This window comes from Alternaria rosae, assembly GCF_020736505.1.
Source record: "Alternaria rosae strain MPI-PUGE-AT-0040 chromosome Unknown BKA58scaffold_2, whole genome shotgun sequence".
NCBI classification, from domain to species: Eukaryota; Fungi; Ascomycota; class Dothideomycetes; order Pleosporales; family Pleosporaceae; genus Alternaria; species Alternaria rosae.
Genome location: NW_025763571.1, coordinates 3,582,933 through 3,607,904, shown reverse-complemented (window position 1 = coordinate 3,607,904; position 24,972 = coordinate 3,582,933). Strand labels below are relative to the sequence as shown.

The 24,972-nt window shown below is 51.6% G+C and overlaps 10 protein-coding genes across 10 annotated transcripts; 4 read left to right on the top strand and 6 right to left on the bottom strand.

Annotated features, from left to right (window-relative positions):
• Nucleotides 1-166: 166 nt before the first annotated feature.
• BKA58DRAFT_409199 (uncharacterized protein) lies at nt 167-2,834 on the bottom strand (the record flags this gene model as incomplete). The annotated part of the gene is made up of 3 exons (XM_046172134.1): nt 167-584; nt 1,314-1,917; nt 1,964-2,834. The coding sequence occupies 3 exons, from the start codon at nt 2,832-2,834 to the stop codon at nt 167-169; spliced, it is 1,893 nt and encodes a 630-aa protein (XP_046029626.1).
• A 598-nt stretch (nt 2,835-3,432) lies between these two features.
• Nucleotides 3,433-5,425, top strand: BKA58DRAFT_103171 (uncharacterized protein). The gene has a single exon (XM_046163776.1). The coding sequence runs from the start codon at nt 3,721-3,723 to the stop codon at nt 5,047-5,049; it is 1,329 nt and encodes a 442-aa protein (XP_046029625.1). The 5' UTR covers nt 3,433-3,720; the 3' UTR covers nt 5,050-5,425.
• Nucleotide 5,426: 1 nt separating this feature from the next.
• BKA58DRAFT_103172 (uncharacterized protein) lies at nt 5,427-6,413 on the top strand. The gene has a single exon (XM_046163777.1). It carries the CDS (start codon nt 5,693-5,695, stop codon nt 6,206-6,208), a length of 516 nt encoding a protein of 171 aa, XP_046029624.1. The 5' UTR covers nt 5,427-5,692; the 3' UTR covers nt 6,209-6,413.
• Nucleotides 6,414-7,832: 1,419 nt separating this feature from the next.
• Nucleotides 7,833-9,010, bottom strand: BKA58DRAFT_103158 (Ser-Thr-rich glycosyl-phosphatidyl-inositol-anchored membrane family-domain-containing protein). Its single transcript, XM_046163775.1, has 2 exons — nt 8,680-9,010; nt 7,833-8,626 (listed from the first exon to the last, which is right to left on the bottom strand). The coding sequence occupies exons 1-2, from the start codon at nt 8,879-8,881 to the stop codon at nt 8,151-8,153; spliced, it is 678 nt and encodes a 225-aa protein (XP_046029623.1). The 5' UTR covers nt 8,882-9,010; the 3' UTR covers nt 7,833-8,150.
• A 1,595-nt stretch (nt 9,011-10,605) lies between these two features.
• Nucleotides 10,606-11,237, bottom strand: BKA58DRAFT_466424 (uncharacterized protein; the record flags this gene model as incomplete). Its single annotated transcript, XM_046175013.1, has 2 exons — nt 10,606-10,901; nt 10,985-11,237. The coding sequence occupies 2 exons, from the start codon at nt 11,235-11,237 to the stop codon at nt 10,678-10,680; spliced, it is 477 nt and encodes a 158-aa protein (XP_046029622.1). The 3' UTR covers nt 10,606-10,677.
• A 383-nt stretch (nt 11,238-11,620) lies between these two features.
• BKA58DRAFT_103133 (uncharacterized protein) lies at nt 11,621-13,598 on the bottom strand. The gene is made up of 4 exons (XM_046163774.1): nt 13,357-13,598; nt 13,131-13,292; nt 12,783-13,082; nt 11,621-12,735 (listed from the first exon to the last, which is right to left on the bottom strand). Exons 1-4 carry the CDS (start codon nt 13,507-13,509, stop codon nt 11,749-11,751), a joined length of 1,602 nt encoding a protein of 533 aa, XP_046029621.1. The 5' UTR covers nt 13,510-13,598; the 3' UTR covers nt 11,621-11,748.
• Nucleotides 13,599-16,648: 3,050 nt separating this feature from the next.
• On the bottom strand, nt 16,649-18,646 carry BKA58DRAFT_453031 (uncharacterized protein; the record flags this gene model as incomplete). Its single annotated transcript, XM_046174445.1, has 2 exons — nt 16,649-17,044; nt 17,146-18,646. 2 exons carry the CDS (start codon nt 18,644-18,646, stop codon nt 16,989-16,991), a joined length of 1,557 nt encoding a protein of 518 aa, XP_046029620.1. The 3' UTR covers nt 16,649-16,988.
• A 1,366-nt stretch (nt 18,647-20,012) lies between these two features.
• Nucleotides 20,013-21,398, top strand: BKA58DRAFT_103096 (uncharacterized protein). Its single transcript, XM_046163772.1, has one exon. The coding sequence runs from the start codon at nt 20,110-20,112 to the stop codon at nt 20,923-20,925; it is 816 nt and encodes a 271-aa protein (XP_046029619.1). The 5' UTR covers nt 20,013-20,109; the 3' UTR covers nt 20,926-21,398.
• Nucleotides 21,399-21,624: 226 nt separating this feature from the next.
• On the top strand, nt 21,625-23,227 carry BKA58DRAFT_103071 (actin cortical patch SUR7/pH-response regulator pali). The gene has a single exon (XM_046163770.1). It carries the CDS (start codon nt 21,872-21,874, stop codon nt 22,778-22,780), a length of 909 nt encoding a protein of 302 aa, XP_046029618.1. The 5' UTR covers nt 21,625-21,871; the 3' UTR covers nt 22,781-23,227.
• On the bottom strand, nt 23,202-24,311 carry BKA58DRAFT_103086 (uncharacterized protein). The gene has a single exon (XM_046163771.1). It carries the CDS (start codon nt 24,081-24,083, stop codon nt 23,676-23,678), a length of 408 nt encoding a protein of 135 aa, XP_046029617.1. The 5' UTR covers nt 24,084-24,311; the 3' UTR covers nt 23,202-23,675.
• Between the last annotated feature and the right edge of the window lie 661 nt (nt 24,312-24,972).

Genomic DNA, 24,972 nt, shown 5'->3' with positions numbered 1-24,972 from the left:
ACACGTGCCTGTGCGAACAGTACCTATGGCGCGTCTCATGCTTCGACAACCACGCGTCGCATCAAACATCGCACCCGGATCGTTCGATCGCTGAGAGTTATACGAGCGACTATTGTCTTGCGGCAGGTAGCATTGGCGCGGAGGAAGTACGGAGGAACCATCAGCGTCAACGGAGACAGATTGGCGATCTGTTATCCAGCATCGTTGGCGATGTCTCATCGGTGCTGTCGAGCAATGGCGTTACGGTGCCTACGGCTGTCATCGAGAGCGTAGCGGGTAGTGTGGTGAATGCGTTACCGACACCTGCGAATCCTACGAGCATCGCGGCTGAGATCACGGCAACGAGTGCAACAGAGGAGGCAAGCAGTACAGCAAGGAGTGCTGAACCGACAACAACAGAGGCATCGTCAACTGCGGGCGCAGCTTCGAGCACCGCATCGGAAGAACCAACGTCGTCGAGTGCTGCTGCTGCAGTAGCATCATCCTCAGATTCAAATTCCGGTCCCTCGACAGGTCTGATCGCTGGCGTGGTAGTAGGAGGGGTCGCAGCTCTGGCGCTAATTGGCATATTCGTCCTCCTTCTGCTCCGTCACCGGAAGAAGAAATCCAGAAACGCGGGTTTAAACGACAAAGAGGCCAGTCCAGCAGCATCTTCTTCGTCTGACCACTCTCCGCCTACGAACAGCGCATACACACATATTCCGCATCCGAACACGTATTCTACCACTACCACCCTTCCTACGCAAACCGACATGTCTTCAACACAGCCAACAACGATGATGTCTCCTGTATCTCCTATGGATTCTGGAAGCCAGGCACCATGGGCATCAACATCAACCTTTGGGGGCGCAGCAGCCGTGGGAGCTGGTGCCGTCGCTGCACGTCACTCTCTATCCAGCTCTACCCCCGCACCGAGATACTCCGACGAGAAACCAGCACAACACCACCAATACATCGATTCCAAGATACCGGAAACTAACGAGATGCCAACGAACGCCAATGTATGGGAAATTGATGGTAGAGAAATGCCACCGCCCAGCGAGTTGGATGCGGGGAAGAGAGATGGGTTGAATTTGGGCGATGTAGGCAGTAATACACAGGGGCAAGGACGGGTTCAGCAACAAGAGTATGTTGCGTATAGACCGCCTAACGTGGAGCATGCGCAAAATGGCGAGTTTTTGGGTAATAGACCAGTTGGTCAGGCTCTTTGAGTAGGATAACTAGGTAACGAAATTATGAATTCCTTAACATCATTCATTGTGTACCTTCACGCTATGCTATCAATAGTATGTTTGAATTGCCGAACAGCTCACGACGGCAGATCGTCAAACGGGCTGGGGAATTCCATGTCCAAGCCGTAGTAGTCTTGGAACGCCCAATCCAACTGAGAGTAGGACGCATCGAAGCTTGGCCAGATCTCGGTAAGATGTTTTTGAAAGGCCTCGTCGCTGTACAGGATCCCTTCTTGATCTGTAACAGCACCAGTGTTGGCAGGTATGGCCAGAGTTGAGATAGTGCTATTGGAAGTGGTAGTACCGCCTCGATGCACGTCTCGCAAGCTGTCGTGTGTATCGTCGCTCATTAGGCTACAAAGCCGCTTTGCAAGCTTGGACACGCCTCTAACGCTGGTCCATCGTTCACTCAGGCTATCGAGGGCGTCGCAGCATTGTTGGAGGTCTTTTCGTGCTTTGTCAATATCTCTCACGCGATCGTGTAAAGCGCGGTAGATGACCGTTGTCGACATGGACATGGCATAGGGTACTAGCGGAAGCGGGGGAAGGCCTTCGCATCCTTCGTGAGACACAATTTCGAGCACCCTGTCCGCGGACGCAAGACGTCGAGTGTATTGTTCGGTGCCTGGTCCGCTATAGCGGCAGGATAGCATGGCGGCAACATGATACCATGTCTCCAGGTATACTGCTGCTTTAAGTAGATTGAAGGGTGAAGTCGATAAGTATCTTACCTCGATGCGACATGTGAAACTGATCGAAATTGCTCCCATCCGTAATCTCTGACAGCGAAGGGAACGTCCAGCAACTATCGACCGCTGTTGTAGCGCCAGCTTTATAAGCTCTTGTCGCAGTGGTCATGAGGTCCCCAAGAGCGAGGGCAACAGCCATGATCTGAGAACGATAGTCGTCTTTCTTCGGTTCTATGCGCTCAACACCAATATCCGCATCGTCGATGAAGAAGGGCGCTGCTGCCATGATGGGTTTACCCAGGCGGTCAAAGTTCCGGAGTGACCACCACAGGTATCTGCATTCGTCGTTGTCGGGGTTGCCAGGTATCTTTAGGTGTATGCACATTGACCACGCTTCACAGATGGCCTGCGACAGGTAACTGGATGCGCGATCCACACCGGCTAGTCCATCATTGTGCAGGTGCATCAGTGCTAAGATCTGGATCTTGATGATGCGATTAGGTTCCAGGTCTGCTTTGATGGCAGCATCAAGTCCAGCCAGAAGTTTTGATGCAAACTCTAGGGGCTCCAAGAGAGGACCTGAATCAGTCAATCGTAAGAAAGGAGCAGCGTGTCTCGTTTTGCAGACGACAAGACATATTGCCCTGACCAAGTATATGGATGCTTGTCCGTTACTGTGGTCGCGGAAGACGGCGGCGCCATCCGTGATGGGAGTGAGGTCATTTAGCGTGGAAATGTATAAGGGCAAGAGTGCGTCTGTCGTTGTTCTGGGAAGGGACGAAAAAGCTCCTTCTTCTTCGAGATATTTTCGATATGACTCGGATAGGTTCGGCGTGATGGTCCGGATTTTATGTTGCTTGTACCACTTCAATCGACGCTGTGCTTCGTATAGGGAGGAAGAGGTGAGCACCATAGCTTGTGGCGTAGGTTGTGATGATGCGGCATGTATTGTCTGTCCTAAAGCGCTTGTTCCTGGTTCGGCGTCTTCTGATAGAGCTGCGAGGACGGATTCAGGATTGTATTCGCTCACGCGACCGGGGCTTGGGGTCGACTCGCGGCTATCGGAGCACAAATGAGGCTCTTGCACAAGCCTTCCTTTCCTGCAAGTTCGCTCCTTTCTTCGATATTCGCGGTCTTCGACGTGGTAACAGCGTTTCTTGCGTGAACGGCATGTGGAGCATGCTGCAGCCGTACGTTTCTTCGGTGCTTTTTCTCCCGATTGCCATACAATCTCCATCTTTACAGCAGGCTTTCGGAGCCATGGGTCGATCGAAGTGTGTAACAAGCGGGAGCAGTGTCGATGTGTCGCTGTACCCGTCCCAGAAGGAGTAACCACTACCTACCCCGCACCGCTAGAAGATGACCCACCATCACTATGCACGACACCTGGTTGAATGTCGTTGGCCATGTCTCCTTCACTGTTTCCTGTGCCGACCCAAATTGGGATGTTGCCGCTTCTCCACTCTTGTCATTGGAAGCAGACTGCGGGGGAAAATGGCCACTAGTCTTTTTCTGGGTCGGCAAGCTCAGCAATCTACACTCTCCACGCTCCGCTGCTCCACTTGAACACCTGCAACGAAAAACTCGATTACCGGGTACGACAGCTCCATCTTGCTACGATGGATTCTGATTTGACGCTTTACCGGTACCGATGCATAGTAACAGCTCTCTTTGAATGATGCAGACACAAGGTAGGTGTGGTATAAAGGCGACCGCAAGGTCAGTCTGGTTGTCGCCAGTCCTCCATCCAATCTTAATTGAATTCTACCACTGAACATTTGAACCCTCCCCCTGAAGCCATGACTTCTCCACAGATCAAGCGCTATGTCATTGTGGGCATGGGCGTCAGATCCGCGTTCTATTACCAAAGCATCATCAAAGACTTCAAATCGAGTGCAGCAGTCGTTGGTATATGCGATACCAATGAGACGCGCATGAAGGCTGCAAATGATCGTATTGCCGAAATTGGCGGCGGACGCGTCCCAATGTATAAGGCAGAAGACTTCGATAAGATGGTCAAAGAGCAAAAGGCCGACGTCGTAATCGTCACCACCATTGACAAGTTCCACCACGTATACTGCATCCGCGCTATGGAGCTGGGCTGCGACGCGATTACAGAGAAACCGATGACTATCGACGAAGAAAAGCTGCAAGCGATGATCGATGCGGAGAAGAGGACAGGCAAGCAAGTTCGAGTTCTCTTCAACTATCGGTATGCACCTCATCATACGAAGGTACGCGAGCTCGTTGATTCCGGAGTCATCGGTGAAATTTCGACGGTACACATGGACTGGATTCTGGATTGCGCACATGGATCTGATTTCATGCGACGATGGCATCGAAACAAAGACACCAGTGGTGGTATCCAGATGCACAAGTCCATTCATCACTTCGACCTGGTACATTACTGGCTGAATACGGAGCCCGAGATGGTCTACTGCGTCGGTAGCTTACGTTTCTACGGTAGAGAAAATGCTGAGCGACGCGGAGAGAAGAACCTAGGCGAACGCTATCTCAACAACGAGGCTGCGAAAGACGACCCGTTTGCGATTCATATCGACCAGAACGCCCAACTGAAGAAACTGTATCTTGAGGCTGAGCACGAGGATGGCTATATCCGTGACCGCAACTGCTTCGCTGATGGCATCACTATCGAAGACAATCTCTCCATGATCATTAAGTACAAGAACAAAGCCGTCATGACATACAACACGTATGCCTATGCACCATGGGAGGGGTACCGCTGCGTTTTCAACGGAAGCAAAGGCCGTATTGAGATAAACGTCGTTGAGGGAGGATACTCAGCGGGTGGAGAGACTGTCACCAACGAAGGGCTCGGTGAGCTTGAAGCAAACTACATCCAAGGCGGCGTGGAGAAGACAAACATCGTTGTCTATCCCTTGTGGGGAAAGCCTTATGTTGTTGATGTTGTCAAGAGTGAAGGCGGCCACGGAGGAGGGGACCCTCTACTTCTGCGGGATGTGATCGCTACCAGCGACGGTGAAGACAGCTTCAAACGCGCTGCGTACATTCGGGATGGCGGTAATGCTGTTCTTGTCGGTGTTGGTGCGAATCGGTCTATGGAGACTGGCATGCCTGTACAAGTGCAGGATCTTGTTAAGTGGTAGTTGAGCTCTTTTCTGACTAAACAATCTCGACATAGAGTCAACATAAACTTCTAGTGAGCTGTGTGTAGTACAATTGCGGTTGTTCTCGTGACATTCCAATGGGTTGGTGGCTTGATCTCCGATGGTCGATCTTAGCGCCACAGTAAGCCATCAGTCTCTCTGTAACATGACATGCTCCTATAATAGGAAGGAGTGCATATTGCACTGCAGCATGTTGCGCGTCGTTTCGGCATCACAAAACCTCGGGTCCGGCAGTCGTTCGCGTGCGGCAGCATTGCGGAGACCCGAACGAGACAACGCTAAGCCTTCCTGGCCAATCAGACACCTCCCCTTGGGATTGATAGCCTATCAGAAGCCAGGAGGCTGGCTGTCTCACCACGTTAACGCGACACGCATCGCTGTTTGTGCTGGAAACTTACGTCAGACTTGTGAGTACTACACGCTCAACAGGGCAATTTCTGGGTGGATAGTGATGATCCGGAGTATCGGGATAGGCGCAGGGTCCCCTGGCATCCAAGTGAAAAGAAGCCATCGCCGTGAACCTTGAAACCCTGTCACTCAGTGCACGCATCTCAAGAATAATTTACGCAAGCTCCAAGCATCGAGTAGAGACAGCAACGGGTTCCAAGGAAACATCGCCAACATGCGCAAATCCTCACTCAGAAAAACGACCCTACTCTCCCTCCTTGGCATCTCTTCCGCGGCAACATCGTCATGGGGTGAACCTTTCGTCGTCGAACCCATAGCAGCAACATCAACAGAGAACCTACTCCCATCCACATCTCCAACTCCAACATGGGGTGACGCCTTTACGGTCGAGAACAGCGCTGCCAGTACACCAGCAAGTTCGCTCCCAACATCAGAAGCTGGGGCACCGAGTCTAGCAGTCGATACGGCATCACCTATACCTTCTAACCTAGTGACCGAAGATGTCACAGTAATCACTGGGATACAAAGTGCTGTTGGTTCGAGAACTGCGAGCTTTGATCCCAGTTCACAGAGTGTGACGGGTACGGGGAGTTTAGGAAGCAGCACAGAGAGCGCGACGGGTGCCTCAGGCCTTGTGGAGGCTACTGGTGCTGCGGTTCCAGTGAGAGGTTTTAAGAAGATGGGTTTTGCGGGGGCGATGGCTGGGGCTGCGGGAGTGCTATTTGTGTAGATTAGAGGAAAGAATGAGGAATGATGTGAGGAGGGGTAATCTGCTCAACGGGCGAACTTTTCTCCATGGAAAGAGTGTTGAAAAGTCGATGCTAGTTGTTTAGGTACAGACACCAGAATGGTTTGCGCCAACACTTAAGATTGAGAAAGAGCTATAAGAGTGGGAGAAGAAACCCGTAATACTTTGTCTATTGATGGGAGGTTGGAAGGTGGTATCGCACTAGCAATATTGTTACACGGTTTCAGCCATGAGGATGGAAGAGCTGACTGAATTAATCACAAAACTTTTGTGTTATAGCGTAGTTCGTTCAACTCAACTCGGCTCTACCTGGCATGGTCGTGATCGTCATTGCAGTAAAGGTCCTGGTATCCTAGTCAAGCTGGAGTCAACGTGTTAGGTAAAAGCGAGGGTTAACGATATGTTAACAACCTGGTCATAATACCGAAGTATGAGCGAATGCAACAATGTCGGTTACCGAAAGCGAGGGAAGTGGCTACGTAAGCCTTGAGGCATTTAATGATGCCCAACGTTAGACTGTAGCCTTCGCGTATGGCGCGGAATGAAGAATGGCGAAAGACTTGCAGGATCAAGAGCACTATGAACGGTGAGCCTGAGCAAAGACGAAGACTCACCATACTATTCAAGGTTCAGCTCCAGCTGCGCTTCATTGGTTCCTAGCTCGCGACCGCTCTACCATCGATTCAAGCCTTGTTTGACTAGCCTCTCTTGCGATTACAGACTAAATATATCTTTCAGCGCCGCCGTATCGGCAAGAAGGTCCTTTGAAATTTTCGGTATGCAACTTATCAGTCCATCTATTCCAAAGCTAAAGCACATCAGCCTCGGCCTGGCCGCCACTACGCGGCGCTAGCGTGTACAAGCCGTGGCAAGTCCTGGTTCGATCAAAACGCTGTTGACCGCGTGATAGAAGACATTTGGCGCGCAACACACGGCAGCAGGCAGTGCTACATGTCTACTCTCTTTTGGGTTGGTATGCGGGTGGCTTGCTTGGTAGGCTTGCGCAGTACTAGTACATAGTGGTGGTGGAACTCGGTGTACGCCGGCTGGTTAGAAGCTAGCTGATGGAGGCGATGCGGGTGCTGCTGGTGTTCGCGTCCTTGAGGCTGTGTGCTTGTCAAGACGCAATAGAGTGTTGACGCCTTCAAGCAACACATGCGACAGAGAAGAGAGAGTCGATGGGGTGTAATTATGGTGTGGCAACGAGCAGCGGGTTCTTGCAGCTTGCTTGATGCATCTGTGGAGAGGTGGGGAACAATCCCGCTGTGGGTCACCTGGTCAGTCAACCACAGTTTTCCTGGCGCGACGAACGACAAGATGCGATCTTCGACTCCGCGTTTCAGGCTCTTGACACGCGCCAAGCGCAAGACGTCATGTTGCGCACACACCAAACAGTACTGTGTACTACCAAGTTGCTGTGATAGACATGCGGGGATAGCGCGCATGCAACGCATGATGACAGCTTCGTACCACTGTATCGTTGACACATGATGGATGCGGTACCACGCGGATGATTGAATGTGACGTCTGCGCTACGATGACAGAAACCTTCCAAGCGATGCGGAAGTAACAAAAGAAGCAGGGAAGCGGAACGGATGTTTCACGGTAAGTGCGCATAGGTCGAAAGCATCTGTGGTTGCACAAGCAAAACTAAATCTGATACATCATGAGACGAGAGGTACGGTATCATTGCGCGCATCACTTGCAAGATCAAGAATGAGTAGGGCAAATGCTTCCATGTTATCATTTTCTGCTACGTCTATACAAGCTCTTTGCATAGCGTTCCCATCGGACACACCATTCACGGACGCCTATGCTCGCGTGACTCTAGTTGATAAAAGATGCTGGAGGGGGGTTCCCACAGATTCCAATGCTAACATGTCGTAAAAGGACAATTATAGTATAAGGTCGTGAAGGAAAACGCTTATGCGAAGTAGGCGAAAGCGGCGGCGGCACCAAGCATGGCAGCGACGGGGCTGCGGATGTTGGCACCAGAGTCAGTAACCTCAGGAAGGCTGGCGCTGCCAGTGGCAGAGCCGGAAGAAGAGGCAGAGCGGGTGAGAGTGGCAGAGGTGACAGTGGAGTTGACGCCAGCGGAAGGGCTGATGGTGGCGGAAGCAGAGGCAGCGCTGGTGATCATGCTGGACTTGGCGCTCTCAATGGCGCTGCTGAGGGCAGCAGAGGCGGAAGAAGCAGCAGAGGCGGTAGCGGAAGAAGCAGAGGCCATGGCGGAAGAGACGGCAGAGGATGCGGGAGAGTCATCCTCCTCGGCGCCACCAGAGAGGGGGAACTGGGCGGAGTAGTTGATGGTAGTTCCCTGCTGGATCTGGAGGGCGTAGTCGGGCTCGTTAACGAGAGACTTAGTGGGGGTCCACTCGAACTTTCCACCGGTAGCGGTAGCTGGAATTCAGTTAACATTGTGAGATCGTTTGACAGTCAGATCGGGCACATACTGGTAAGAGTGGCGATGGTGTCGAGGTCAGTGGACTGTCCCTGGCGGAGGATGAAGGTGGTGGGGGTGTCATCCGCGGGGGAGTAGGTGATGGTGTAGGTCTGGCCAGCAACAACACCCTCAGCAGGGAAGTCGTTGATCTCGAGGGCAGCGACGGCGGCAGCGAAGGCCGCGGCGGAAAGGATGGTCTCGAAGAAGCGCATGGTGACGGTAGTTGGATTGGTGATTAGGGTATTAGAACTGTAGTAGCTGTATAGGGATATGTAGTTGGATAAAGAACGAGTGACTGTGTACAGCGATAGTGCGACGTTGGAGTGAAGAAGAAAAGTCGAGGGTGGGCGACGGGGTATAATAAAGAATACGCTGACACCCAACGGCTACCTGGACCGGATCGAGACGCCAAAGCAACGGCAGAAGATGCAAAATTGCCGGCTGAAAGCAGTATAGCTCGCTCTGAAGCTAATGGATGAGGATGCTCATGCGCCCAATCGGCCGTTCGCCAGTGAGACGCTTGGCCAGGAGCCCCCTTTTCCCTCTTCTCGCACAGCCCTCAAAGCATCTCGCCTAGGATACCAGCGAGCGTCTAGCCCAGGAGCCACTCACCGACGATGCATCCCGGCGCATGAGGAGCACACCAACGGCCGCCGTGCCATGATGCTAGCTGTTTGGAGGTTAGGAAGAAGCCACCCAATAATCCGGGGAAAATTCAGGGGCCTCGCTGCCATCCTGCTGTCGCATGACCACGCACGAACACGAGGCGTGGATTTGGAGTACAAGAAGACGTTGACAGACTGTCATTCGAATTCCTGGACGCTGCGCAAAAGTGCTGGCGCAAACTACAGGCGTCGAACTGTACCTGCATTGGCGTCCAGGTCCCCCCTGCTGCTTACTCGCCCACCCCCAGCACCTGGCATCTTCTTGTAACTTTCCCTCGCCTAACATGTCAGCTCCACCACTACCTTATGCGAACGCCGGTTTCGCACATGACCTTAACCGCCGGGGGCGACGTCATCCTCTACCAGGGCGACTCCAATCGACGCTCTGATCTCCCCCTATCGATATGCGCCGACATGACTGCGATCTACGACCTTCCCTGGACGACTTTGCCAGCCTAGGGGTGAGACTTGGGTGGTCGGTGCGGACACCGGTGATGAGCCTACGGTTTTTAGCACGGAGCCGATGGGTGTGCAGACGGCCCGAGATTTGGGCCCCACTCAAAGGAGATTTGACTGTGGGCTGGACTTGACGAAAATGACCGGCAATACACGGTGTAGAGATGCAAAGTTGGAGAATGAAGCGGTGACTATTGTTGAAGAGATGATATCGCAGCCGGTAGATGCATATGCGCATTGGATATGTCAGAGCGCTATGTCAAGCATGATCATGCTATTTGCATACATCCTAGCAGCATGCGCCCGTTGCTTGTGGTAAGCTGGAGCATGTCACCCTAACAGTCTTGCAGAGAAATCACATGCATGCCCAGCATCGGCAACATTGAGACCAAGAAAGACAAGAATGTCGCTGAAACCAAAAATACCGGCATTAATTTGACGATGTCATATGGGTATGGACGTAAGGTGTACCCAGTAGCGTGTACACGTCGCTGACCAGAGAATCTTACGGCATCGATGTCTTTGGTGCTACAGGCTCCTCATTCAGGTGTTACAACTGATTATGCACCTTTAGAGTCTCATGTTGTTGTGAACGCTGGAGCATACAACACAAGTCATGAGCAATGAAGTCGTGGGAAGATGCTCCATGTACTCGGCAAAACTGTTGATGATCCTCATAACTGTCTTCAGATACCTGAGTGTGCATCTGGCTTCACCGCATCTTTCATGAAGGCACCCCATTCAGAAAAAAATGCAAACCCTCTAGAGCCTACATTGACACCAGATCTTCCAATCTGCTTGTTTTGTCGTGGTGTAGTCTGCAGACCACAAACTTTTTCATGCCATGCCACATTCTGTCCATATCCTCAAACTCAAGCCTGACCGCTTTAAGCGAAGACCTCGTCCTCCCACTTCTTCTCGCACTTGATGAACTCCTCAGCATCATCGGGGAAACCTTCATCCATGGTCTCCTCTACGGGGGTCTGACTCTTCTTGCCGCGCGACTTTGGAGTTGCCGTCTTTTTCTTGGATGGTGTGGCATCCTCAGAGCCGGAAGACATGTCTTTCCTCTTCTTTGGGGTTGCCTTTAGGGTTACCGGGGTAGTCTGACCTATACAATGTTAGTTTTGTCAAAAATCGGAAAGCTGTGCAGTTGATGTCGCAAAACTCCAAGCATTTGGGTGAAGAACGTACCACGCTTGCTAGCAGGCAGAACCGGCTCGAACTCCTCGCCAGACTCGAGACGCGCTTTGAGCTCCTTGGCCTTGGCGAGTACTGAACGAAAGTCATGCTGGAAACCACTGGCAGTCTTGACGCCGTCGAGCGCACTCATCATTTCGTAGTTCTTGTTGGACAGGCTGGTGGTGCCAGTGCTGCAGAGGACGGCGGCGACGACATCGGCAGTGAATACCTTGCCCGTCTTCTCGGCGGCGGCCTTGGGAGGCATATTGAAGTTGGTGTGATGTGAGGGGATTTGTCCTTTGGTTTGAAAGGATGATACTGCAGAGCGATGCTCGTCTGCGATGTGGGAAGATTGAACTTGAAGTGCGGTGTCAAGAAGATGGAGTAGAAAGCCAGAGGATGAGCTGAAATAGTCAGGCGCCCTACTACTGCGCTTGCGTAGTGAGAGAAGTCGCTGTCTAAGTAAAGCGGTGGTGACGGTGAAAGCTTGTGGGGCTCTAGAGAGGTTCACCACTCACCTTCACGTAGAGAAAGTAAAACCCACACCCAACTAGAAGCTAGAGAAAGAGCACGCTTTCTTGGACCACGCAAGTTCAGTATAATGTAGCCTGCCTCCATCCTAGTTATAGAGGTGACTGTCCACACCGGATTGAGGAAGTGGAAAAAACCTGGTGTATGGTGAAGGGGAGACTACAAACTGTCATTATCGAAGGCTATGCAGCGATGGATATCAGACGGTTGAGACAGCTCCGATCTCTTGACTAATTGATTATACTTCATACACTGAAACCTTTCTCGTGCAATGGTATCGTCTTCAACTCTTCCAGTAGCTTGCCATCCTGAGCCCAGTCCCCCATATCCATCAGCCTGTCTCTCTGGACTTCAAGCTCCCTGTTCATGACGTCACTGTTCGGGTTGCCGATACTCCTCTTCAGCTCTTCTATCATCTCTTCTGCTTTGGCCTTCACACTCTTCGTGAATGCATTAGCCGGCCCATGGCTGAGATGCGCTACATCCAGTACCTGCTTTACCAGCATCATGGCGATGAGACCCATGTTCACCTCCGGTGCACCAACACCTTCTTCAGTGCTTGCTAGATATGCGGCCAACATCGCCATCTGCCATGTTTGAACTACCCGGACTGGGTGAAATGGAACTGGGTAGAGCTTCGGGAGAATATATCTGTATCGCTTTGCACATTGTGCCCATGCCTCCTGGTACTCCCCCGTGGAGAGCAGATTTACAATCAAGTCGTCGCGAACTGCAGCATACGGTTGTCGATAAATCGGCCAAAACCTTGACTCGTGACAAATCTTGATGGTTTCCTTGAGCGCCTCGATAACGGGCACGGAGTTATCCATCCCCTGGAGTTGCGTATATAGACCAAACGTTTTCTCCTGGCTTTCTGACATCGCTGCGATCTCGTCTCTACTCAAGGCAAATTGGGGGTTTGCTGGTACTAGCCAGTTATCTTCCTGGAGAGTAGCCTTTTCCTGACATTTCGCACAGCGGCAGGTGAAGAACCAGCGCGACTGAAGCTCTTCTTGCCGCTTGTGGTAGGGGTTTGTGGCATCAATGTACGAGATGTAGATTTCTTTGTCTTTTTTTATGGATCGGAGGGTACGAATGCTTACTTGCGGACCGTCCATCATAATGTATGCGTTCGGGTCACAGGAGTGATTCAAATGGCAGAGTGTGGGGTCGATCATGATGCCGAGAGGATCTAATGTAGGCGTAATCAGTGTCAGAGCGTTTGACATGACCTTGGGCGAGTCAGTAAGAGCATTAGAAGAGTTCATCGCAGACTTACTCGGCCATACATCGCTGCGACAAAGTCCTTGTCGAAGAGGTTTTGTGATAACGAGAATTGACCAGCGCCCATAGCCATGAGCTCGATGTTCTCATAGGTTCCGTTGCACTTGAAGTCATCAATGTGCGAGGGTAAGCGACAAAGCAGCTCCCATTCTTCATCGGAAATCAGGCCGTGCTTTCGCCTGACAAGTAGTTCCATACATGCAAGGAAGGCTTTAGGCAGGTGTCTACCAGCCATTGGCTTCAATATCTTGCATTCATGCTTATGTCCCCGGTTCCATGCGTCTTTTTGGCATGCCTGATGCATCTTAGTCTTGTGAATATATCAATAGATAGCTCGACGTACCTTGCTACAGTAGTGGAATCTCTGGCATGCAGCACACTTGTTCACTTTTGCACCTTCCGGTACATACAGCCTCGTTCCAGTTGATGAACCTTCAGTCCAGAGGTAGCAATTTGCACAGGTGTCGAGGAGCCGTTCAGTCTCCAATGACCCAACAAGAGGTCGCTATAGAGTTGGATGTACGAAGTCAGTATGTGTCTCACATACATTTCGTACAGTCAAGACTTACCTTGAAGGCTGCAATTTCTTCGCCCGCACCAAATCTTCGATTAGCGAACATACCGTTACCGATGCTCTCGCCTTTGCTATTCGCACATATTTTCGATTTGGAAATGTAATAAGGTGCCGGTACCGCCACTGAAGACTCCGGTTCGCCTGACATGACGCAAGGTAGTATATTAGTATTTGGTTGGTGTTATCAGAATGATGGGGTTCAAGTCAAAGGGTTCAAAAGACGCGTAGCGTGCGACGTCACGTTGTCTCAAATCAGCGGTTATCTCGCGTGAAAACGTGAGTTTCGCGACTGACTAGCTCGTTTAGGCTTGGGCCGACAAGCTGTGCCCCTCCCGAGGTCAGCTTCTCTGCACGCTTCCAACACGAGAACCCCAAGTCTACCTAGGTACACGTATTCCTCGGGCTCAAACACTTCTAGCTGTTCCAAGAAAAAGTAACGCTGAGCACTGCGATACAGACGCAACCGATCATCACGTCTAAAACGCGTATAAGACTGGTGGTAATTGGCATGCTCCAAGAAAGCTCGCACCTTTCGTTTTGTGAAGAACGGATATCTAGGATCTCGATCTCTTATCGAGTATAAGACTCTATTGTTCATGTCTCTGACGAACGTCGCGATATGCCTCCCGCTTCTCGATTGTCACGGCGGTGGCTGCTGACCTTCGCATTGCCTGTGGATCAGAAAGATGCTTCATGATCAGAGAGACACGTCGCTGATTAGCCAGACGCATCCAAGCTGTGGGCATGATGCGAAACAAAGGAACTACAGATAGATTTTTTGTCGATTTCAAAAGTAATTTGATGTACACAGCTGTCGAGAGTCCAATTGCAGCATTGGTGATGAGCCAGGGGTACGTCACAGCCAGGGTTTCGCGCGGCGGCACGGTTCCGTCAGTCCCGATGGCATGTCGTAGATTCCACCCCCATGAGCTCCATAACTGTCTTCGGCTCGATCGCTTCCATTCAACTCATTGACATACGCTCTTAGCAGTGAGTATACTACTATCCGTGTAGACCTTGTGGAAAGCTGGTACGAAGACATTGTTAGGTTGATCTTTCTTCCCACATTTCGCATCTGTCAATCAGAAGGCTATTTTGATTGGAATAGAATGACAGAAAGTTCTATTGCATGAGCGCATGTAATTACTCCATTTAGCTTCGTTATAACACCACAACTTCTTGCTTCCCTCTTTTAGACGATGGAACAGCATTGTCTTTGTAGCGCCTGCTCTACATACTTCAAAAGCTTGCAATATGACTGTGTACGAAGTGTTCATTTCTTTAACACCCCGCAGCCAGATTCATGAATATAACTTTTGGCTCTTTTGGACACCGTTCGGGTGAAGTTTTGGATGAAGAGGTCGCGGTGCGCGAAACTCAAACTCTGTAGGAACCATCAAACACTGCGTCGCATGAGATTAAGCTAGAGACCCACAGCTACCCACCGCGTGCGTGTTTAACTCCTACAAGAAAAAACTTCAACAGGTCTAGAGCCTACATCGACGTTAGGTTACCTACTTTGCATGTTTCCACGTTGATGTAGGCTGCAGATCTATTCAGTGTTTTCCTAGGTTAGCGTGTGTTTGTGCTGTAGACAGGGCATATAAAAGTCCAAATAGTATTGCTTTCTCGTACTCTTTATCAACATCACCATTCCCTACAATTCCAAAGTCCCAAGGACTATGCCCCATGGCTGTTTCTTCGTTCTTCGTTCTTCAAAAAGTGTCTACAAGAGTTCTATGTGCTGCCTGGCGACCTTGGGTACCTGCATTCAAACAACAGGATTATCCAGAACAAATCACAATCTCCACAGATCGATGGAAATCTGCCACCGTCAAAATTGCGCATCAATATAACATGTTCGGATTGTTGACGGTAATGTACATATCGCAGACATCACCGGCATCACCGACATCACCTTGCGCATGCTATCTCCCATGTGTATGAATATACCTTCCATATCTCTTCCTCCCTTCAACGAGCACATGAACCAGAAATCACCAAAGACGCGATGCGATATATTGATGTTACCTGTGGGTCAGCAGCGAGCTCCAAAAATAGAACACCCTATCATCACTTCTCTGAGAGCTCACCATTAATTCTGGTCTACATTTTTCTGCAGTCTCACCGACACCGAAACAATTCGGCGGCTGTGAGAGCAAGTGAGAGCAAGTGGGAGAAACGCAAAAAATGAACGGATCATTTGATGTGGAGCACTATGTGTGGCGTCGTATCAAAATTGATCTGCGCCAATTTCATGCGGCGTTCTGCTCTGCATCCCATTCGAGGGAAGAAATAGACAGGTGCCCCGAAGTCTACAATGCCTTGACAATTCAAGTTTGTAGAATGTTAAGGAAATGTAGCCTCCTTAGCTTTTTTTCTCTTCTAGTTATACTTCGTGGAGATATATGTCCATCGCATCTATAAACAGCGAGTCGCAGTCTCGTAAAGATTCTTCCTCCAAATTCCTTTCTTTCAGAATCCAAAAAGAGCACAATACCTGACCGTATCGAGGACAGGGCTCTTCCATGTGCCATGCTCAGCGCCGCAGCTTTCCGCTCCCAAATGCTGCAGCTCGCGTATGTTCCGGCCCTGGAAACAAGTTCAAGGTTCATAACAACGCATTACTATTCACTCTGAAGATTGGCCTGATCCAAGCATGGGCAGTCGCTCACTCTTCCGGAAACACGTATGGCGTTTGATCGTGGGTATCCTAGGAATACGGGGTGTGGACGTGTGTGCCCTGTCGATCAAGCTAGCGGCACAAGGGAGTACCATGCTGCGCCATGTGATGATCTGGAGAAAGCTACGTTAGCGGGAGTATGTCGGCAATCGATTTAGCTGCATCGCGACTTTCATAGGCCGACCAAAGAAGGGCCTTTGCACGGAGCTGCCGATGCTAGATCCTCGAGCGTGTCCGCCAAAGAAGTTGACTTCTGATACAAGCGCACTTTGCGACAGCCAGCGTCAAACTATCGTTATGGTGGTTCGATGGTTTGTGTTATCATGCCACTTCTGGTCTTGGGTTGACTTGTTCGGCGAGCAGATCGAGTTGATCGACCTAAATGACGTGTAAGCTGGATTGGAACAAGTGTCCGCTAGGCGAATCACATTGAGCCTGTCAAAGAGAATGGTAACAGGGCGTGCTCGCTCCGATACTGCAAGGGAGTGGATTATGGCATTAAGGTTTCGACGGGCTTGTCGATCGGCAAACAGTCACGCTAGACTGGGGCTGGAGAACCACGGCAGAAGCAATATAGGGTTCGAAAAGGCGGACTAGTGAGAATGGGGCTTGCATGAGATACGTGCGATGGACGCAATACGTGATAGATAGTTGCCTTGCGTCAAACCTTATCCACGCGCGATTCGCGCCATGTTCCCCCACAACTCCACGAGATCGGAATCGTAACGAAGCTCGCTCGTATATGAGGAGGAATTGAATATTACGTTACCTAAGAGAACGATGCGTGTTGATGTAGCCATTAAAGAGCAGATTGGTAAGATTCGTGAAATGGGTATCTATGTTGGAGAAACTGGCGTTCAGAAATGCCGCCGTACAAGAATATCGCCGAAGCGGGGGTATGCTGGATATCGCTAATCGCAAAAGTTCACACACAAGTTGGCGTATCAAGAGCCGAGTGTTTTTGTAGCACCGGTCGATGATCGCTCAGGTTCGCACGAAGCTACCCATTGGGAGTCAGTCAATGCGCGAGCTTTGCCTGCAAAGTCTATCCTCTCGACACCGCCTTCCCAAACATTGACAACCGACTTTTCTTGGGCTTACCTGTTGCCCCTCTCTGCTCATCCCAAGGTGAAACGTCGTTGATCTGAAGTCGCCTACCGAGACCTAGACGCTCACGCGGAGACTCATACCAATGCTTGGAGAGCTCAGATGGCGCAATGGTAGAAGGAGCAATAGAATACGAATCATCGTCGTCGTCATCATCGCGATCCTCTCGAAGATCATCAGTGCTCGCTAGCGACGCCTCGTACAAAGTTGGCAGCACTGGGGCCGATGGTGTCCTCCTATAATGCGGCGTGTGTGTAGACCGCTGAACCGGCGGTGGGCCCTTCGTTGCCATTGGCCGACTGAAGTTCTGCACCGGTCGCTGAGGGGCATAATGTGGGATAGACGATGCAGCCAAGGGCGACTCATAGATGGCGAGCGGTTCGCTCTGTCGGCGCTCTACAACGGGTTGGGGTTGGAAGAGGAAGTCATGTGAGTCGGGCACATCGACAGACTTGTTCTCAGTAGGCGCCTGAACAGCGTGGGCATCCGTTCCCCATGCTCCTGAATTAGGCCGATCGTTGAGCTTTCGGAATATAGTGTCTGCGGTGTCCATAACGATCGTATCTGCGGACGTCGTCGAAGAGGCTGGGGAATGTGGTCGCGAGTCTACTGATCCGTCTATGCTTGGACGATCGCTCGAAGTTGAGTCTGATAGCCGAATTGGCGACTGCGTCGTAGGATCATAGGACGCGCCGGCGCTCTCGGACCTGGGGGGTAACGCGCCAGACGCAGCGGGATCATCTGGAAAATAGTAGGACATCTCCGGGAGCGTGGTAGTTGATGGTGAGGATCCCGGCCCAGAAGGTCCATCTCGGATAGTAAGGTTTGATATGGAGGCAGATGCAATTGAGTTGGGCGGGTTGCGGGTGCCGTCTGTCATTACAGAGAACCTCGATTCGTTCCAGGGGGCGTTTTTGAGAGGCGAGCCAAAGGAGCCCTTGGACGATACGCTGATTCTGTTGTCCTTGCTGTATGCGCTTGCTGTTGAGTACCGGTGTTTGACAGATTCAGGAACACCGTCCCATTTCGAATTGACCTTGGGGACAGAGTTTGGAAGTTTTTGGCCGACATAGTTGCTGCTGGCTCTTGACTGCGGCGTAGAGGTTCCGGAGTTGAGGTTCTGCTTGCGCTGCTGTTCTTTAAACTGCTCCAAAGCGACTTGAGACGGTTCCTTTAAAGAGAGGAAGCCAAGCACGGAGCCCTTTTTCTTCTTCTTCGATGACTTTGAGCCATTTGACGAAGAGTTGCTGGAGGATATGGAAGCCAGACTGGATGACGTCAGGGAGGTAGTGTCGAAGGAAGGACGGGAGATGTTCGAAGGAGCGTTTGAATCCGGGGTCGCGGGCGGCTCTTGACTATAAGCAGAGTCGGGCCCAGTGTCCTGGGAAGCAGAGTCGGCGATGGAAAGGCTGTCGGACGGAAGCGGATTTCTGTACTTCAGCTTGGGCATGCGCGCCAGCGGGGACTGTGCTGTTAAGTCTGCATTCGGAGCCATGGCTAACGAAAGTGATTTCGGTCGGGTGGGCCCTTAGGGTTTAGCGGCCAGTCAGTGCCAGTTTGATCGTCGTTTGATTGGCAGGCCGTCGCTAAGGCGTAGCGCATGTCATGCAGGTGCAGGTAGCGGACAGTAGTCGAGGGTCGAGAAGTGAGGAATTTGAGTGGCATTTGGAAGGATGATATGGGGGTAGAGAGGTGAGGGCCGAGGACGGGACGGCAGATGAGGGAAATGGGCGTGTCTGTATCGAGCTGGAGAGTCTGCAAGTAGAAGGCGCAATTGAGGGCTCACAAGGCTAGGAAAAAGCAAGAGCGACTCACCGTGGAGGACGCAGCCTGGGACGGGTACGCTACGCTTCAAGAGACGTGATTCTGATGGCTATCCACGCGGCACCGCCTATCAGATTACTGCCATTGGCGGGCTGCGCATGGCGTTTTGGTGGATTACCTTGGTGGCTTCTCGCTCTGGCGCTGACCCTTGCAGGCGTTCGGCTGCGTAAGACTCTCATCTGCGAAGATGCCGCCGGACTAGACAGACGCGTTTTGCGACATGCAAATTGGCAATCAGAGGGCAGATCTTGAAAGACGTTATGTCGGTTGTGAGTTGGCCGCTGCTTCAGAGCAGTGCACTGACGCTGCCTCGTGCCGATGCCGTCTTTAGCCCTTACTTTGTCTCCTATATCCCTCAAGGAACTTGCCATTCTGTTCGACCAGGCCGTATGTAGGTCGGATGGACACGACAAGATTCAGAGGCCGGGAATAGCGGCGCGTCACGCAATCGCTGTCTGAGAATGCCACGCACGGCCACAAGCAAGTGCAACCGAGGTCAGTGTACAACTGGCATCGCAGTGGTGTACATTCTTGGAGCGCGGATTACCATGTTCGGACACTCCTTTCCGGTCGCGGCTGGATAGTGGTAGAAGACGTATGTACCCAGATACATTTCTAATACCACAGACCATCGTGTGACACTCGAAATTGAATACGAGAGACGCGGCTCATCAATATCTCTTCCGCCAGGGTCATCGAGTGTTGTCGGCGGACTGTGCAACGTGTGGCTGGTTGATGTTGGATGCCCGGCTTTGTTACAAGATAGACGAGATCGACTCCCGTACAGCCGAATCGCAGCCAAAGAAATTATCGCCCGCAGGCCGGCTCCGCACAACCCTCCCACTTCATCTCGCGACGTGTCGACGACAGCAGACTGCGTGGGCGTTCCGGCGCACAATCTTGCACGACAGACAGCCCCCTCGCAAATCGCATCTGGCATGGACGGCCCCGGCACAAGTCTAGACAGCGCCTAAGACGCCGCCACCTCGCGGCGAACCACCGCCGGAGATTTACCAGCAGCGCTCCTAGGCCTCTGCGTGGCCTGACCTCGCTTTCACCGCAGCGTGGTCGCCGATCGCCATCCTGCCAGGACTCTCCGGCTTTGCGCCTGGAGACGTCTCACTCCACGCCGCCATGCCCGCGCTCCTGGTCGACACGAACACGCGCCCGGTGTCCTCCAGCGATGCCTCGACCGCCTCGGAGCACTCTGGCGCCCGCTCCAAGTCTCCCACTCCTGACCGTCCGCCTGTGTCACCTCTCACGCCCACGGCGTCCGCTGCCCAGTTAGCTCCTGTGGAGCGCACCGAAGCCCGACCCCGCCCTGCCCCTCCGCCCACGGCCACCTTCAGACCGCAGCCGCCGTCCGTCGCCATATCTGAGAGCGAGAACCCAGATGCCATCGCCCTGCGATCCGCCATTTCGCTGCTGCAGCTGCAGCGCGAAAAGAGCAAGCGCGACCTGAGGGCGCTCCAGGACCTCAAGGCAGCCGCTGTGTCCGACCCGCAGGCGTTTGTGCGGTCACTGCAAGAACAACGCGCGCAGGCCTCACAGTCGTATCAGGACATCCTCACGCCAACACTCGCAGGTCTGTCCGACCCAGCAAGCAGCAATGAGCAAGATGCCAACAGCGCAGACACGCGCAAAGATTCCACGCACATGGACGCGAAGCCAGACCCACCCAAGTTCCCCGCAATACCGCAGCCGCAGAACATTGTGCGATGTCCACCCGTCAATTGGGACAAGTATCACATAGTCGGAGAGCCACTAGACAAGATGCACGAGGAGCAGAAGAAGTGGCCGGGCTCCGCTGAGCCTCCACGCACAAAGTCTGGCCAGCGAGCACCCCCGCACTCAGTGACAGCGCCATACTCACCCTTTACCGACGGTATCAGCGCTGGCTCGTCGTCAACAACCCAACCCACCAAGAACTCTAAGAAGACGCCGTCGTGAGGCCGGATAGCACCGAGCCCCCCCCCCCCTCAGCTGTGACTCAACACCAAAGCGCAATGCGCAACACTCCATCACAACCACAACTGCTTATAAGTATTCCACTCTAAAAGTCCGAGAGCACAGGCTGCTCTACGAAAGTAATGCATTTATGGTCATCATGATAGACGATGCCTCACGAATAGACGACGGGACCATAGCGATAGTCCCGAATACAAAAAGACTAGACAAGCCAGTTCTTGATCTACAATGCTCACTTGTAGGCGATCTTGTTGAATCTAGCTTCTATTTGTGTCACCGTAGTCTGCATCGATTCGTACCCGCACACGCACGTTGCGGCTGTGCACCCCACTCCCGCGTGGCTGGCACATCTGCAAGCGCCGCACTCCTGCCTACACCGATGCAGAGATTGACGAAACGCTTCGGCACTCTTTCTTTTTTGAAATCTGCCATCATCACCCAACCAAAAATCTAGGCACGTCAAGTTCCTGACGTTCCTGCTTTACCCCTGCGTATGTGCTTCGCTTAGCGCTGCGCTACGTCATATTCCCAGGGTCTAAACACCACACGCCCAGCAACACGTCAACATCGTGGTCAGTGTGTTGAAAAGGCCCTGATTCGTATTCAATGCCGTTGATCTCGAGGCTGAGGCCCTGTTGGTAGGGTTTGCTATTCGCTTGTTGCCATGGCTGGGCACTAGTGAGTGACGTGAGGGTCTTTCGCACGGTCGTCGCATCGCAAGCTTGTATTTGCGCGTCACGTATAAGTGGTTGACTCTTTCTCTATCGCCCTTGACCCACACTAACCATCCATCGCTTTTGTCTTTTGTCCGCGTTTCAGCCTTGCAGCGCTCTTTGAATAAATCACCATTCACGGGTAGCACATAGAGGGACCGCGCCCACCTGCACCTTTACACCTACACCACAACCGTAAAACCAACACCATCACGATGCGCTTCATCGCAGTACTACCGGTGCTATGTTGTACGGCGGCCCTCATCCTCTCGTTTCTCTGCCTATTCGCCGGCCACAAGAAAGGCTTCATGGAAGACTACTCTCTCCTCACACTCAACACGTCGGCTGTTGGGCAAACGCTCATCCAGGCTCCATCTGAAGACTCCGATTCTACACTTTCGTCCATCATAAACCTCATTCCCGACTCCATTACCGATAGCGTCACCGACGAAATCAATGAGCAGATCGACGAGTTCCGCGAGCGCGTTGGCATTGAGGACTGGTACTCGGCACACATGCTCAACTACTGCCAAGGACAGTATGAGCCTGGAGAGGTGGCCAACGCCACGCTGAGTCAGGATGACATTAGCAAGAACGTCACCGAGTGCGCAAAGAGCAGGGCTACCTACAAGTTTGACCCGACTGCCATCATCCAAGAAGCGATCAACAAGACAGGCGTGGACATCACCCTGGAGGACTTGAAGTGGCCAGAGGACATCCAGAACGGCATCGATGCACTCAATGCGCTCATGGCAGCCATGTTTGTACTCTACGTCATTGCCATCTGCCTCATCTTCATCACGCTCCTCACCAGCGTTCTTGGAATCTTCATCGGAAACGGAAGACTCACTCCCTGCATCAACTTCCTTCTTGCTACACTCGCCTTCCTGGCTATTGGCCTCGCGAGCGCCCTTGTCACTGCGGTAATGGTTAAGGGCGTTGATGTCATCAATAAGCACGGTAACGACATCGGCTTGAACGCGAACTGGGGCGGCAAATTCCTTGCCCTGACATGGGCTGCCACTGCACTTATGCTCATCGCGCTGCTTGGATGGATCGCCAGCTTCTGCATCGGAGGCAAAGACCATGGTTCTCGCCGTGCTCGCAAGCCCTACAAAGTTTAAAGGTTGAGAACAGAGCGGATCATACAACCTCTAGACTCCCAAATTGGTCAAGTCGACATGGAGAAATGTTTGCAGTATAGCGGTTTTTGTTTTTCTACACGACCTCATGAATGAGTTCACGCCTTTCCTTAACGTTTTTTTATATACCCCCTAGATACCAGAATGTGTTGTTAGACAGATCCAGCGATAAAGATTGTATAATGTCCATCCCTTCGTCGAAAGACGCACCCAGACTCGAGACAAATAACAATACTTTGGCTAAAACTTTACAACAACGCCTATAATCCTACCGGACTTATGTCACACATCTTCTAAAGCTATCCTAAAGCAAGTCCACTATACTAGGTTCGAAGTAAGACGGCGGTATCGTCTCTTTACTAGAGTCGGATTGCTTAAAGCCTCCGCAATAGCGTAGATCGGTTCACACTAAATTCTTAAGCTACATCAGAGTACAGGAAATTCTCTTTGGAATCTAGCGTTTCTGTTTCGATCGGGCTTAATGCGGTGGAATTATGTAGTGGTGAGTTTAGAGTATTTGCTGTTCGGCGTGCATCACGCGTACGGACACGGACAAGGTAGCCGAGTTCATGTTCGTGATAGTGCCTGACACAATTTCTGCTCGATCAAAGTACAAAATCGTTCCCATCTCAACTTGGGTCCACCATAGCTAACTCAGTCGCTGGCGCCTTTAAAGATAGTACGCGTAGAGAGGCACTGCGGGCATGACGATAAGATTGGAGATGATTCCCAGACCTGCAAACCAGAAATTGGGAATGTAGACTAAAGCAATGCTTCTGAATAAGATTTAGAAGCAAAGGATAGCAAAAAGTCTCGTGTAGTCTTGCGACATGTCACTACGCGAGCATCGCGCGAATGCTTTGTCGGCAACAACACACTATTGCGTTTGAAACAGTCCTAATCCAATAAAAGCAGTGACAGCAGCACCTGCACAAAGTGTGCCAATACCCTTGTCCCACCCGCCTGGACCCTTCGTTGCTACCCACGTGTCTGTAACACAGACCAGAACCCAAGAAGAGAGTAAGACACCCATCTCTTTAGTTTTCTCTTCGGAGTAGAACCAGAATAATGTCGAGGCAACGGCTATGTCGCGGATACCGAGGAAAATCATTGATTTCTCATTGATCTCATGGCCTTCGGGGGTAGTAGGAACGACTCCGAGTGAATTTCCAGCGGCCGTTGGTGAAACAAGAGCCAGGGCTCCGAGGGCAAAGACCGTAGTCGTGAGGCATAAGCCTACTTGACGCCATGTTGATTGGCTTAACAAGCTGTTAGGGAAGGCCATAGTGAGATACACTTTATGAAGTGAACCGGAGCCTGTGTTCAAAAGGCGTGGACTTGTAGAGGGGGAGTTATGGTGATTGGCGGCGGAGACTTGGCTATGTGGTTCATCTCTTTGCGGGGGGGGGTGAACTATCTATGAGGACACAAAAGGTCTAGGAACTAATTCCGCTGTTTACCTAAGAAACGCGGCATCGCTTACTTGACTCAATTGCGCATGGCCAAGACTAGTGCGCTTCGATTACAAACGAAGTCGGAGATTGCTCTTGGGCCTTTCTTTCGTCCAGAGAAACTTTTCTGGCCGAGCAGCACGATGACACAATTTCCAAATCTGCTCCTCATCAGATCTAGAGAGCAGCACAACCGCGCTGGACAAGCAATTTCTGTGCGACGCAGCAAAATCGCCAATTCATATACTGTGTGCTTTACTGCCTTGGAGTCTAGACTCAAGGAATTGCATAAATCAAATGCAAGCACACCCTTCTGCGCTCAAATCCTTGTCTCGTTGGGCCTTTGTGATCAGTAATCCGGGTGTGTGACTAGCGGGCTTCCCTTTTTCATTCTAATCACGAAGCGTTTCTGAATAGAGTAGAAGCTATTTAGACGCATATGAGGTCAGAGTTGGCAAAGGGGGTTACGTCAGGCTGAGTTCATACATGAATTGCATGCTAAGGTTGCGGAAAGTGCAGAAGTACCAGAGATAGCTGATGCAGATAGGCCAAAATATTTGTAATCCAATGTCCAAAATGTGACTGGCTCGATATTCTCGGTCTGGGAACGGTAATCACGGTATAATATTTGTTACCTTGGGATGCTATTAGTAATTTCAAACGCTCTGGATGGTTCACGGCTGGACGATGCACGTCTTGAAATCTATTGAGGACTACGAGCCT